The sequence below is a fragment of the Oscarella lobularis genome, chromosome 14 (genome assembly GCF_947507565.1).
Source record: "Oscarella lobularis chromosome 14, ooOscLobu1.1, whole genome shotgun sequence".
Lineage (NCBI taxonomy): Eukaryota > Metazoa > Porifera > Homoscleromorpha > Homosclerophorida > Oscarellidae > Oscarella > Oscarella lobularis.
Window position 1 is genome coordinate 1,229,542 of NC_089188.1, and position 11,584 is coordinate 1,241,125.

General features: G+C 47.4%; 6 protein-coding genes across 7 annotated transcripts; 2 read left to right on the plus strand and 4 right to left on the minus strand.

Annotated features, from left to right (window-relative positions):
- The first annotated feature begins 2 nt into the window (after positions 1–2).
- Positions 3–982, plus strand: LOC136195332 (COMM domain-containing protein 2-like). Its single transcript, XM_065984645.1, has 6 exons — positions 3–95; positions 147–224; positions 304–386; positions 444–617; positions 666–735; positions 793–982. Exons 1-6 carry the CDS (start codon positions 29–31, stop codon positions 921–923), a joined length of 603 nt encoding a protein of 200 aa, XP_065840717.1. The 5' UTR covers positions 3–28; the 3' UTR covers positions 924–982.
- Positions 670–4,415, minus strand: LOC136195331 (elongation factor G, mitochondrial-like). The gene is made up of 24 exons (XM_065984643.1): positions 4,344–4,415; positions 4,235–4,285; positions 4,074–4,187; positions 3,948–4,022; positions 3,837–3,894; positions 3,699–3,787; positions 3,576–3,652; positions 3,483–3,521; positions 3,309–3,425; positions 3,108–3,258; positions 2,972–3,052; positions 2,764–2,913; positions 2,478–2,717; positions 2,357–2,413; positions 2,213–2,299; positions 2,110–2,157; positions 1,976–2,058; positions 1,859–1,928; positions 1,716–1,808; positions 1,589–1,664; positions 1,467–1,535; positions 1,336–1,409; positions 1,194–1,280; positions 670–1,144 (listed from the first exon to the last, which is right to left on the minus strand). Exons 1-24 carry the CDS (start codon positions 4,398–4,400, stop codon positions 980–982), a joined length of 2,208 nt encoding a protein of 735 aa, XP_065840715.1. The 5' UTR covers positions 4,401–4,415; the 3' UTR covers positions 670–979.
- A 22-nt stretch (positions 4,416–4,437) lies between these two features.
- Positions 4,438–5,144, plus strand: LOC136195336 (large ribosomal subunit protein eL33-like). Its single transcript, XM_065984650.1, has 4 exons — positions 4,438–4,527; positions 4,600–4,626; positions 4,677–4,983; positions 5,043–5,144. The coding sequence occupies exons 2-4, from the start codon at positions 4,610–4,612 to the stop codon at positions 5,064–5,066; spliced, it is 348 nt and encodes a 115-aa protein (XP_065840722.1). The 5' UTR covers positions 4,438–4,527; positions 4,600–4,609; the 3' UTR covers positions 5,067–5,144.
- Positions 4,993–9,298, minus strand: LOC136195334 (serine/threonine-protein phosphatase 2A regulatory subunit B'' subunit beta-like). Of its 2 annotated transcripts, none has more exons than XM_065984648.1 (19): positions 8,618–9,298; positions 8,461–8,564; positions 8,312–8,414; positions 8,157–8,231; positions 8,021–8,107; positions 7,926–7,964; positions 7,757–7,874; positions 7,649–7,697; positions 7,507–7,593; positions 7,284–7,459; positions 7,109–7,224; positions 6,961–7,052; positions 6,310–6,897; positions 6,202–6,251; positions 5,656–6,134; positions 5,514–5,604; positions 5,402–5,465; positions 5,307–5,346; positions 4,993–5,253 (listed from the first exon to the last, which is right to left on the minus strand). In XM_065984648.1, the coding sequence occupies exons 1-13, from the start codon at positions 9,155–9,157 to the stop codon at positions 6,777–6,779; spliced, it is 1,707 nt and encodes a 568-aa protein (XP_065840720.1). In that variant the 5' UTR covers positions 9,158–9,298; the 3' UTR covers positions 4,993–5,253; positions 5,307–5,346; positions 5,402–5,465; positions 5,514–5,604; positions 5,656–6,134; positions 6,202–6,251; positions 6,310–6,776. The 2 variants fall into 2 exon arrangements, with proteins under 2 accessions (XP_065840720.1, XP_065840719.1); XM_065984647.1 differs by having other exon boundaries at positions 6,202–6,255.
- LOC136195485 (transcription factor 12-like) lies at positions 5,199–6,279 on the minus strand. Its single transcript, XM_065984810.1, has 6 exons — positions 6,202–6,279; positions 5,656–6,134; positions 5,514–5,604; positions 5,402–5,465; positions 5,307–5,346; positions 5,199–5,253 (listed from the first exon to the last, which is right to left on the minus strand). The coding sequence occupies exons 1-6, from the start codon at positions 6,277–6,279 to the stop codon at positions 5,199–5,201; spliced, it is 807 nt and encodes a 268-aa protein (XP_065840882.1).
- A 120-nt stretch (positions 9,299–9,418) lies between the features above and the next one.
- Positions 9,419–11,569, minus strand: LOC136195486 (uncharacterized). The gene has a single exon (XM_065984811.1). The coding sequence runs from the start codon at positions 11,567–11,569 to the stop codon at positions 9,419–9,421; it is 2,151 nt and encodes a 716-aa protein (XP_065840883.1).
- Between the last annotated feature and the right edge of the window lie 15 nt (positions 11,570–11,584).

Here is an 11,584-nt window from a genome sequence, read left to right on the forward strand (position 1 = left end):
ACGTTGACCGTAAGGATCTACTTTCAAGATGCTCATCGTCTTAGGAGAAGAGCACAAGGAGCATTTGAGTTTCCTCAACGACGTCGATGCAGATGGCAAGCTCGTGCATTCGCTTGGTGACCTAATATCGACTTGGCATATCGTAGTTGTTCGAGAATTTTGCAAAATCGCCGTGGAATTTCTGCGAAAGGGCGTCAATCCCAAATTATACCATTCAGCAACTCGTAAGGCGTACAGTAGGCTAATTCAGGATCGATATGAGCCACTTGTGTGTCTACTAATTTAAAAATTTGATTTTCGCAGAAAAATTGGGCGTCAGTGCAGAGACAGTGAAACACGGTATCGAAGGTCTTATGTACCTAATGACAGAGTGTGCCAAATTAATGGTAGAAACGATAGAAACGTATATATAATCATTACTCATTAGCTGCCGTTATATTGAGATATCCGAATTGGACTTCAAAGACTCTGTCATGGTGCTGGGCTTTTCAGAGGATCTCAATGACGAGATGCTTCGTCTGTATCTGGAACACAGGAAAGAAATTCGCGCAATTTTGTCCGAAATGTCCATGGACTTGCCTCACTACCACAACCTAGAATGGCGTCTCGACGTACAGGTGACTAAGTCGAGATCTACAGAATCGATTACCTAGACGCTGTCGTAGCTTGCCAGTAGAAGTCTCAGACGACAAACAGATCCCAGCATCGTCATGAGATTGCATACTAAAGACCGTGGTATGCCAAGTTTTTTTCTTCTTCTTCTTTTGTCTAAATTGATTCGTTTTTCCAAAGGCAAATCTGACGTTCAAGTGCTTCAAGCCGATCCGGCCAATCTCCTTCACATGGCCAATGTGCTCGAGGAAGCTTTGGGAGAAATGAAAACGGCGCACTGCCGCCGCATACTTAGAAATATTAAGACGTGAATTGATTCTCCGGGGGCAGCTCGTTTTTTTACAACAATATACCGTGGTGTGGAGTTCTATTTCGTTTTCTTTGCCCTAGCTAGCTCGTACTCCTTAATCATTTCGCTCTGCTTTTGTGGCAGCACTGGCTGATACTTGACGTATTCCATGGCGAATTCTCCTTTGCCCTGCGTGCTCGATCTCAGCTCCGTGGCGTATCCAAACATGTCGTTGAGAGGAACCTAAGCGGTACGATGGACGAGGTAAAATAGGTTATCGGGTTATCGTCACTTCGGCGTATAAAGTGAAGTATCCTTCAGCGGCGTCCGTGCCGTTTATGACGCCCCGGCGTCGATTGATGCCGGCAATAACCGATCCCTTAGCAGCGCAGTCTGGTCGAGTGCACGCGCGTGTTGTGAAATAGGGCACCTACTTGGAATTCTTCAGGCGCACTCACTTCTACTGACATTATGGGTTCTAAGATGAGAGGCAGAGCTTTTGGAAATGCTGCAACAAAAGCAATGTCAAACTAAATCAATATATGTACAAATATTGTGCCGTTACCCTGTCGTAGAGCTCCTTTTGCTGCCGAATTAAAGGCGAGTTCACTTGAATCGACAGCATGAGAAACGCCTTACAAAGAAAGTTTGAAACCTAAGGCGACAACCTTTATCTGTTTTATCTACCGTCTTTCAAGATCATTCTGATGCCGACTACTCGATGTCCAGTTAGCATACCTTGTTCACAAGCTTCTTGGAATCCCTGAAGAAAGGGAGTGAGGAGATAGCATTTTTTTGGCGATTCGCTTTCTACTTTTTCTACGGCTGGAATGAAATTTTTGGGTATGTTCATTCCCACCGTTTGATCGTCGAATTCTAGTCTAGTGAGCTTCTCTTCAGAAAGCGGCTAAACGATGTTAAATAAGTGATACAACAAAGTAGCCAGCCTGCCAGTACCAATAGCTCTCCTATTATTCGCCCATACTGCCCAGCTCCACCAGTCTGCTTCTTATGAATATAATCAAACCTAAAACGACAATGCAAAAGGACAAACACGCAGAAAATGCTTCATACTCTATGGGTTGGCTGATTGTTTCCCTGAACGCCACCTTGGGTTTACCGGTTGTCACGGAACAATTAAATTCTCGTCTCATTCTCTGCAATTACAATATAGAGCTGGCTGGCTTCGTGTTTGCGCTTTCTCGTACTTCTGCATAAATGTCGAGATGAAGTTCTCCCATACCTGATATTATGGTCTGTACGAAGGAATTCTTTAGAGAAAATACACGACATGCACTTATTAGGACATACCTCTCGACTTTCCGAATCAAATGACACGCGAAACGTGGGATCTTCTTTTTGAAACCGATTCAAAGCTTTCGAAAAATTAGCATCATTCTAATACACGTGTAGACAATTGCCTTAGACAAATCTGCCATCGTCTCTCCAACCTACCTTATCTTTTGGATAAATTGCCAGAGATATCACAGGATCTGGCACGTGAATTGACTCCTAGGAATAAGAATAAATACGAACTGGCTTATAGATACGACGGCGCCGCGTTGTTGCTGTGTACCATCGTTAGCCGAGGCGCTCCGTCCCCTACGAATGTATCCCCAGAATTGCACTCAATTCCAAACAAGGCCGCTATGTCGCCGGCATCGACCTCTTGAACGTCTTCCATTTTGTTTGCGTGCAAGCGCACCAGACGAGACACCTTCACTTTCTTGCCTGATCGAGTGTTCGCAATGAAATCTCCTCGTTTCAACTGGCCCTGATACACTCGCATGTACGTCAATTGGCCAAATCTACCTGCCTAGGAGAAAATTCTCTTATTATAATAAAATTGTTCTTTTTTCTACTTCAAGCTTGAATGCCAATCCAGTAAAAGGATTGTTGCTATCTCTCGTTCCGTCCATGAGAACTCTCGCTTCGTCGTTTGCCGGATCCAGCGCGTAATTATTGATTTCCATAGGATTTGGCAAATATTCTAATACCCCATCTAGTAGAGTCTACGCCAGCAGTAAATCAACTAAAAGACCTCTAGGCTGCCGTCTCATCAAAGACTACCTGAACTCCTTTATTCTTTAGAGCAGATCCCAAGAAAACGGGAACAAACTGACGCCTGATTGTGGCTCGACGTATAGCATCCTTCAATCATATAACTCTGATTCTCTACGCTGTATGTTAATCTACGTATTCCTACTTGGAGCTCCTCTACCGAAGGTTCCTTTTCTTCTAAGAAAAGCTCCCCAAGGTGATCGTCTACGTTGGCCACGGCTTCAATGAGCGTCTGCCGTTTGCTCGCCACTTCCGCGTTCATGAATGAAGGCACGTCACTCTCTCTGACGTTCTCTCTAGTGGCTTGAGATGCTTCTCAGTTCTTCGGACTTGCTCTAAGACTCACCCGTTCTGACCCTCGAAATAAATAGCCTTATGTCTAATAATATCCACGATTCCGCTGAAGTCGCTCTCCAAGCCGAGAGGCAAATGCACCAGTGCGGCATTGTGATGCAATTTAGATCTATTCGCGAGCACACAAAAATTACCTCGACACCATTTCCCACGTGAATTTTCTCACTTCATGTGACTGACTATTCTATATGGATTAGCTCCTTGCCTACCCCCACCAAGAACAGTTTCTAGGCTTGCTAAATAACGCAATTGCTCTCACCTATCCAATTTATTCACAAATGCAACGCAGGGCACATTGTAGCGTTTCATCTGCCGATTCACGGTCAGCGTCTGACTCTAGGTATTTTATAGTAACACCGCCTTCTCTTATATTTTTCCTTACTTGAACGCCTCCCACTCCGCACAAGACCAGCACTGCACCATCAAGCACGCGCAATGCACGCTCTACTTCAATAGTAAAATCAACGTGACCTGAAACAATAATTAATTAAGGAACAAAACTATCTACAACAAAATATACCAGGCGTATCAATAATATTAACATTGCTTTCCTTCCAGGTGGTGTACGTGGCAGCAGACTAAAAACGAGACAACTCTTAGTAGTATTTGATTTACATGTAGCAATGACTACCTGTATAGTGATTCCTCTTTGTCTTTCCAGTTCCATTGAATCCATTGTAGCTCCCACTTCGTCTTTGCCTTTGACCTCGAGAAATTTCCTCGTTTTTTATTTTTCACGTCAGGTCCTCCTGCTCACTTCGTGCATTTCCTTTATTCTTCCCGTATAGAATAGTATTCGTTCTGTGAGCGTCGTCTTGCCGGAGTCGATGTGTGCTGAAATTCCGATGTTTCGAATGTGATCCAAGTCGTACTATACAGACTCGTTGAATAGAGCTCGTACGCTGTTCTGCAGTTTACTTTTTCCGTTGTGCTGGCCGCGAAGAGTCTCGTAGATGAGCGGAAACATGACTGCAGGCCATTCAGTCGTCATTTGCGTCTTCGATAAATTTGTCGCTTTTTTGTTTACCTTCAGAGGCAACCTTAGAATGGTGCTACAGTGTCGCCCGACTCTCCAAAAGCCCATTTTGTTGGTGCACGTGGACCGAAAGCTAATGCGCGTGCGTGAGCGAAGGCGACTCGTTGGGCCATCTCCATCCGTCCCGTACAGCGAAAAAAAGGGCAATCGAAGACTGTTCTAAGCGTCAAACGAGGTGTGACATCGTTTCGAATCGAACCGCTAACCAGTAGACCCCATTATCGCTACTCACGCCTTCTTCCCGTAGCGAAATACCGATGCCGACGACACGAAGGTACGATGCACACACTCGCGAGAACATCTACTCATCCTACCGTCACCTAGACTCTACTGCAAAGGGATTTTTCTCGGCTTCAAGCGCGGGCTCCGAAACCAACATCCCAATACGTCCCTTCTGCGCATCGACGGCGTCGAAGAACGCAAGGAGACGGAATTCTACATGGGAAAGCGCGTCGCGTTCGTGTACCGAGCGAAAAAGAAATCGCGCACGGCCGGCCTGAAGGGCCAGAATCCGAGCAAGTTTCGAGTGATTTGGGGACGAGTGACGCGACCCCACGGCAATAGCGGCGTCGTTCGAGCGAAATTCAGGCACAATTTGCCGCCGAAAGCAATGGGAGCTACAGTGCGAGTGGTGAGGGAATCGAAAAAAAAAATGAATGGCTATATTGTATGCTACGTTTCTCTGTCTAGATGCTCTATCCATCGAGAATCTGAACTGCATTTGAGTATCGTTCATTTTCTGTTCTTGCTTTTACGCGTACTGTAATTGAATAAAGGGGATGAGAAGTAGAAGTCCGTGCACTGCTCGATCTTTTGCCAGCCAGAGTGGGATCGTGATCCTTCTTTCTATTGACTTGCCGTGAGATTTTGCCTGATGTAGTCGACGTCTTCGTGACTACTTCTACTCAATAGTCATTTTCAGTTTGAAAGCAATGTCTACGCGCTCGTACGTACCCTGACTCGGTGATTGCTTCCGAATTGTAGTCTAAGCATTCTAAGAACATTATAATGTATTGCTAGTATATCATCATTGTCATCATCCATCATACCTTTTGAGTCTACCTTTGATAATAGAACGGACACAAGATCGGCCGTATTATGTAAAATTTGTCCCTACGTTAGAAATATTAGAAATAAATCCCCTCCCCCCCTCACTGCAACCTTAGTCATAGATTTCTTCCCTCGTTGAAAATCGCCTGGTAGTAATTCCTTGAGTCGACGAAACCCTTCGTTTAGCCACTGAATCCGCTCCCTAAGAATCATTTTCGAATGGAGAATATAAATTCAAAGTTCTCGTGCTCGCCTTTCTCTCGCATTATTGAATTCTCGTCGCTCCTCTTCCGTGCTGAAGTGAAGCGGCGTCGATCGCGCCGATCCATCCGATCGTCTCTTGTTCGGCTTACGAATTTCCTTTAGATATTCTTTCGGCGCGTATAGATCGTCTTCGTCGGTCGTTTCGGCGTCGGAAACGCGTCGCGATTTGTGCTCCGACGTTGCGTGGCGTGTGGGGTCTCCCGTATGGGAGTTGTTGACGATGAAAGGGCGCGAAATCGCGTCCAGCTGTTCGGTACAGAGGAGGGATTTTTCGCCCGTCGCGCAACTGACGGTCGAATCGAACGCTAGAGCTTCCTGACAAGACGGAGGCGAGCTCGGCAAGAGCGTGGTCGTTGAATCGGTTGAGAAAAAGGCGGCGGCGGCGGCGGGCGACGGAGAATGCGCGCACGCACACAAGAAGGGATCCGACGACGAATCGCCGCCGCTGTAGGAACAATCAGGTCCATACTACAGAGATCAGTAGAGAAAAAATCATAAAAGAGTGTCAGGAAAAGAGTGTCAGGAAAAGGTGTACCCGGACGTAGTTAGAGTCAAAGAAAGACATAGCCACACTTCGTATGTAGTCTATCTGCACAATAAAGAACATTGTCATCTCTCCATATGTTGTCCAACAAGGACTGACCGTTTGGGGGGATAATATACAGTAACCAGTACCTATGCTATAGTGTAAATGTGACGCGGACGAGACTCTGCGTCTCCTATGTAGAGCCCGAAGAGCCGTAAACAGCTGCAACATATTTGTTATACATGGAACTACATCTCGAAATCTGATTGGATCCCGCCAAATCTCTCGGTCCAATGGAGCACCGCCAGCTGGGCGGTAATCGAATTTCTCAATTAGCCCCTTTCATTGGTTAAAGTCGAATCAGATAAGAGGGCACAACGCCAGCACGAACAACGTCAACAGAAAATGCGCAAGGGCATATAAGCTCCCCTTCCGACCCCACCCCTCGACAAAGCAAAGAGGAATCTGTAACCCCGCGCCTGATAGCCATCTCTCGAGCGTGAGTCGTTCTGCTCTCGTCTACACGGCGACCCCTACCTCTGTACCGACTTTCGGCCGCCGGAGAGCGCTCTCGTTCGATTCCCTCACGAGGCGTCGTCAAACTCGTCGGGTAGAAGAGCCTCCAAATCCGGCGAATCTTCGTCGTTCGATTTTAGAGCGGCTAGTTCCTCGTCCAAACCGTCGTCGAATCCATCTTCGAGATACCTGGCACCCCCAAGAGAAAAAAAAGTCCCACTCGGAATAAGTTTCTCCACTGTAAAAACTTACTCTTCTGCCATCTGTTCTTCCGCGATTAACTGATCGTAAGTTCTCTGGCAAAACCGCTCCCAAGCGTTCAACTCGGAGTCGCCTTCGTTTTCCTTCGAACTCAGGATTTAGAACGGATCGTCTACAGGTTTATCCCCCCCTCTCGTACTTTAGTGGCAAACGGATCCCTTTGCTCGTACTCCAAATACTTCTCCAGATTGACAAACGTGTTGAAGAAGAGCGTGGCTACTTGGGTTCTCTTGATGTCGCGCAGTCTGATTTGATCTAGAGAGATTTGGCGGAGTGAGCGAACTTCGTGTACTGACGCGTCTCTCGCCAATTACTAGAGACTCTTGGCTGCACCATATCGAGAATCTGGCATAGGCAGTCCTCAACGGAAAGCGTTTCGATGCCGCGCCTTTCCATCCGTTTCACTTGCTGTTTGTAGAAGTGCTCCATCTCGTACATCGAAAGAACGCCGTCGCCGTCGAGATCCATAAGACGAAACCAATACTCGATACTGAAGTGGGAACCTCTTTAGTGGACATCCTATGTAATCAATCCTACCTCGTTGGATGCTGTTTGTCTTCGTCAGCCAATAGGAACCACACGAAATCCTTGTAGCTCATCTTCCCGTCGTTTTTCTTCAAGTCTCTGCGTATGAATTGGGGTTCTTTAGACCCTAAAACACGCGCGCGTGTTTGTTTACCTCTGAACTGCTTCGCTGAATAGTCTTTGTATCAGTACTGGCGGTAGTGCTTTGGGGAGGAGCGTAATTCATACGTATAACCACCAATAGTTTTTCTCTATCTTTTACCGTGATCATTGTATCTGGCTAGATCCGTCTTGTCAATAAACAAGTCGTGATCCGTGTCCAATTCCCAAAATTTGCAGTATATCACGTAGAAATGCTCGTAGGAAAAATACTCCATGACCTTACCAATGCAAAACTTCACGCAAAGGAAGCCGGCCAAAACAAACCGTACCTGATTAATGTCTGGTTCTGTTTCTAGTAAAGATAATACCTAGGGGGGAAAAAAAGACTGCAGCACGTAGTACAATGACTATCACATGAACTCACGGTTAGAAAAGTGCTTCTTTTTAATTCAACAGTGCCTATTCTTCCACTCCACGATCGATTAACGGAGAAGAAGATCCGTGCGATTACCTATCGCGGCCAACGTGAAGACGATACGTCATCGTCCCTTCTGACTCACCGTCTCGACGTATCGAGCTTGGAATTCGGGAGTGTCTGCCAATATCGTCAAACCCGGATGCGTGTCGATAATATCCTGAACGAAAGAGAAACGAGACATTCGTCGCTTGTTCCGGGGACTGAGAATAGATAGAGGATCTGCATCCTTCCTTCTACCTGAATGAGAAATTCAAAGTCTTCGGGAACAACGTAGCTTTGTCGACCTCTTGTCAAAATCCAAATGAACTGGGACGCGTCGTCGTGACACGTAGTCGTCAAACTGAAAAAGAAATTCTCAAAAAAAATTAGAAAAATACTCTGCATACCGTTTCCAAGTCTTCTCAAACATTTCTGACGTTACGGGTTGACGATCGCCGCCGCCGCACGCGACGAAAAGCGGCGCTTTCCAATAGAGCGGCAGCCCGCAAGCCTAAGAAATAAATATAAGATATTAGACAAAAAAAATCGGACTCCTAAAAAAACCTTGACTACACTGGGAAAATCTTCGCGACTAATTCGCCCTCCAAAGCGCCGAAAAACCCGTTCGATTTCTCTTTCGATCTCCGCCGCCTTTTCTTCGTCGTCTTTCGGTCGTCCGTTGCGATAGTAAAATCGCGGCAAATTAATCGCTTTTCCTTTCGACGCCTCCGTGGCGGCGGCGGCAGAGCGGCGCGCGCGTCGCGCGTTCATCTTGCGCGCTTCGACGCTCTTCTTGCGCGTAAAACGCGGCGATACGTCGCCGACGACGCTGCGCGGACTGCGCGGGCTCGACGCGATGCCGGGAGGCGGCGAATCGCGCGGCGACGTGGGCGATTGGGGCGGCGAGGGCATCGTTGGCGATGGCGGGGCGAGCGGAGGCGTCGCCGGGGCTTTGTCGCCGCCTTTCGCTTCGTCGTCGTCGGCGAGGAGGATGGAGAGGTGGTCGATGAGAAGTTCTTGAGTCGTCGGACGCGTGAACCAGTCGAAGAAGAGCTCGTCGGCTTTTTTGGAAGCGTCGAATTCGGGTCGAGACGGCGTAGACATGATCTGGTTTTTACGCGGTTGCGCGGGCGAGTTCTTCGTTCGGCGACAGGAGTTCGTTCGTGCTGACGGTCTGCCGTTTCGATTGCGTCGCCGCCATCGACGAAAATGGTGAAAAGCGGCGGATAAGCCAACGGCTATACGGGCACGTCGTTGCCACGTGTTCCGCGGTGAAAATAAACGTGGGTTACCGGTAGTACAAAAATAATCGCGGACACGTCACATTGAAAACAACAACGGATAAAAAACAATGACAACGGCTTCCTACTTTGAAATAGGTCCGTTGCTTGGCCATTGACTTAGAGCGTTTGTTTCAATTGGCTTGTTGTCACCTGGCCCAAGGAACACAACGATGGTCTGGCTGCTCGCTCCTGATACTCCAAATGTGATTTTTCGAATTCCTTTTGAAGAATACTGAGGAGGCTCGAGAAGAATATCTTCACTCATTATCTTTGTATTCAAAGGAAGAGCGACTTTAGCTGATATCTTTTTCCCGTTCTTTGTTAGTACAGCTTCTTCTCCAACAGAAATGTTCGCCTCGGTATGCATAGACCAATAGATCGTGTGATTCTTATTGAGAGCCGGCTTTGAGATCTCATCTCTTATGACCAGCTGATTAGTATCTTTGAGCAAAGCAATGCCTCTCATTACAGAACCGTCTGTTGCATTTTTATATCCATTTGTTAGGTCAACAATAGCAAAAGACATGCCGCTCTTTGACTGGGACGCGTTGTAATAAGTGATGTTAGCTGTGGCTGTCGAAATTTGATTCAAGTGATCAAAACTCAGCGTATTATGTCCTTGAGTCATACACCGATAGTACGTTCCACGCAAATGACCAAAGTAGTCCGGCATAGAGTAGTTATCTGCTCCGAGATCCATAGCAAAGCGTTCTCCCAGTGTATCATAAACGAAAGTGCCGAGGTCAAAGTGAGCATGACTGGCAGCGTTATCTCCTCCTCGAAATCCAACAAAAGTGGCGTCTGAATCTGTCCAGCTAGTACGGAAGAAGCCGTCTTGAGTTGCGTACGAACTCTCAAGCTTCTCCTTCACCAAATCGCTCACTGACCCAGCTGGATTATAGAACATCACGTCTTTCCAACGAGGAACATCCCAGCTGACGCCAGAAGATGACGCATTAGCACCAACGCGGCCAAAGTACGCATACAGCGGATCCTTGTACTGATGAGAAAACCAGAATAACGTTGGCTCGTCATGGAAACTCTCGTGCTCGGACTCATCTCCATGATTAAAGAATTGCCCTGTAGGACCAATATTATTTATAATCCATCGACCGGTGTTCCTGACTCCTTCCATTTCAGAGAATCCGTGATCGTCTCCTGTAGCGCTAAGCAACGATGCCATAGCTGTGACTCCATACCGGCTTGCATAGCTCCAATAACCAGCTCCTTCAATCCATGATCCATCGTTCTGATACGTCTCAAAACCAGATCGAATTCCACCCGTTGCATTACTGAAGATAGCCGCTGCAATCTCTTTTGCACTCGGTTCATCCATTATAGCCAAACTCCCTACAATCATGCCTCCGTTGCAGACCAGATTCCAATTGGTTCCGTGATTTCTCGTCCACCACTCGTCGTCTGCATAAGCCTTCTGTGCCGGTCCAAATCCTTTTTCGACGATCCCCTTGATAATCGCCTCTCTCTGTGATGAAGTCAGTTTGTCGTAGAGCCAGTCAAAGCCTATGCCAGCGGCGTGAGTCATTTCGCCCGTGTCGAGGAAATGAACTGGACTCCAATCGGTGAAATTATCGCTGACAATGTTCATGAGCTCTCGGATGCAACGGTCAGACCACGTCGTGTTGCCGGTGAGACGGTAGAGTAAACTCAGCGCGTAGACGCGATCTACGGCGTCTCGGCTTGTGTGGAGCAGATGTGCATCGCCTGGAACGATTTTGTGCGTGAGAAGAGGCTCGCCGAGCAGTTCCGCTGCATGTTTCGTGACCTCCTCGAAGTAGGCCTTCGCATTGTCGTCGTCCGTGACGTATTTCTTCACGACGGAGAGCTGATCGTCGTCGACGATCAGTCTAGGATGCTTTTTCATTGGAATACAAGCGACGATGGTCACGCAAACGACCGCACAAAGCCAGCGTCCAAAAGACGGCTTCATCGTGTTTACATGTATCACGTGCGTGGTCACGGACGGTGACAAATAGGTATATGGCTTCCAGTTTGCCGGTAAGGGAGCCTTTAGTCCCTCCTTTGCTATCCAAACCAGATCGGGATCTTCTTCCAAGTTCAGACCGATAACGTCGCAGTAATCGTTTATGTCTACGTCGCGCGAAGAGTGGCGTGATATCGCGAAGTGTCGAGAGCTTGTCGAGTTTGGTTCGTAGCTCGTGTCGTACTCTTCTTTTAGAACGACCTGCTTCACGTCGCTCGTCGCTGCATTCATTGGGAGCAGTTTTAC

Coding starts and splice junctions, on each gene's coding strand:
- LOC136195336 (XM_065984650.1), top strand. Junction 4,984..5,042: donor TGGGAGCTACAGTGCGAGTG/GTGAGGGAATCG, acceptor TTCTCTGTCTAG/ATGCTCTATCCATCGAGAAT.
- LOC136195332 (XM_065984645.1), top strand. CDS start 29: ATGCTCATCGTCTTAGGAGAAGAGCACAAGGAGCATTTGAGTTTCCTC. Junction 225..303: donor ATTATACCATTCAGCAACTC/GTAAGGCGTACA, acceptor TGATTTTCGCAG/AAAAATTGGGCGTCAGTGCA. Junction 387..443: donor CAGAGTGTGCCAAATTAATG/GTAGAAACGATA, acceptor CGTTATATTGAG/ATATCCGAATTGGACTTCAA.
- LOC136195486 (XM_065984811.1), bottom strand. CDS start 11,569: ATGAATGCAGCGACGAGCGACGTGAAGCAGGTCGTTCTAAAAGAAGAG.
- LOC136195331 (XM_065984643.1), bottom strand. CDS start 4,400: ATGGGCTTTTGGAGAGTCGGGCGACACTGTAGCACCATTCTAAGGTTG. Junction 3,895..3,947: donor AAAGAGGAATCACTATACAG/GTAGTCATTGCT, acceptor TCTCGTTTTTAG/TCTGCTGCCACGTACACCAC. Junction 3,053..3,107: donor CTTCGGTAGAGGAGCTCCAA/GTAGGAATACGT, acceptor ATATGATTGAAG/GATGCTATACGTCGAGCCAC.
- LOC136195485 (XM_065984810.1), bottom strand. CDS start 6,279: ATGACAATGTTCTTTATTGTGCAGATAGACTACATACGAAGTGTGGCT. Junction 5,466..5,513: donor GGAAGAAATCTATGACTAAG/GTTGCAGTGAGG, acceptor TTTCTAACGTAG/GGACAAATTTTACATAATAC. Junction 5,347..5,401: donor ATCAAAGGTAGACTCAAAAG/GTATGATGGATG, acceptor TAATGTTCTTAG/AATGCTTAGACTACAATTCG.
- LOC136195334 (XM_065984648.1), bottom strand. CDS start 9,157: ATGTCTACGCCGTCTCGACCCGAATTCGACGCTTCCAAAAAAGCCGAC. Junction 8,415..8,460: donor TTTGAGAAGACTTGGAAACG/GTATGCAGAGTA, acceptor TTTCTTTTTCAG/TTTGACGACTACGTGTCACG. Junction 7,460..7,506: donor GACAAACAGCATCCAACGAG/GTAGGATTGATT, acceptor TTCCCACTTCAG/TATCGAGTATTGGTTTCGTC.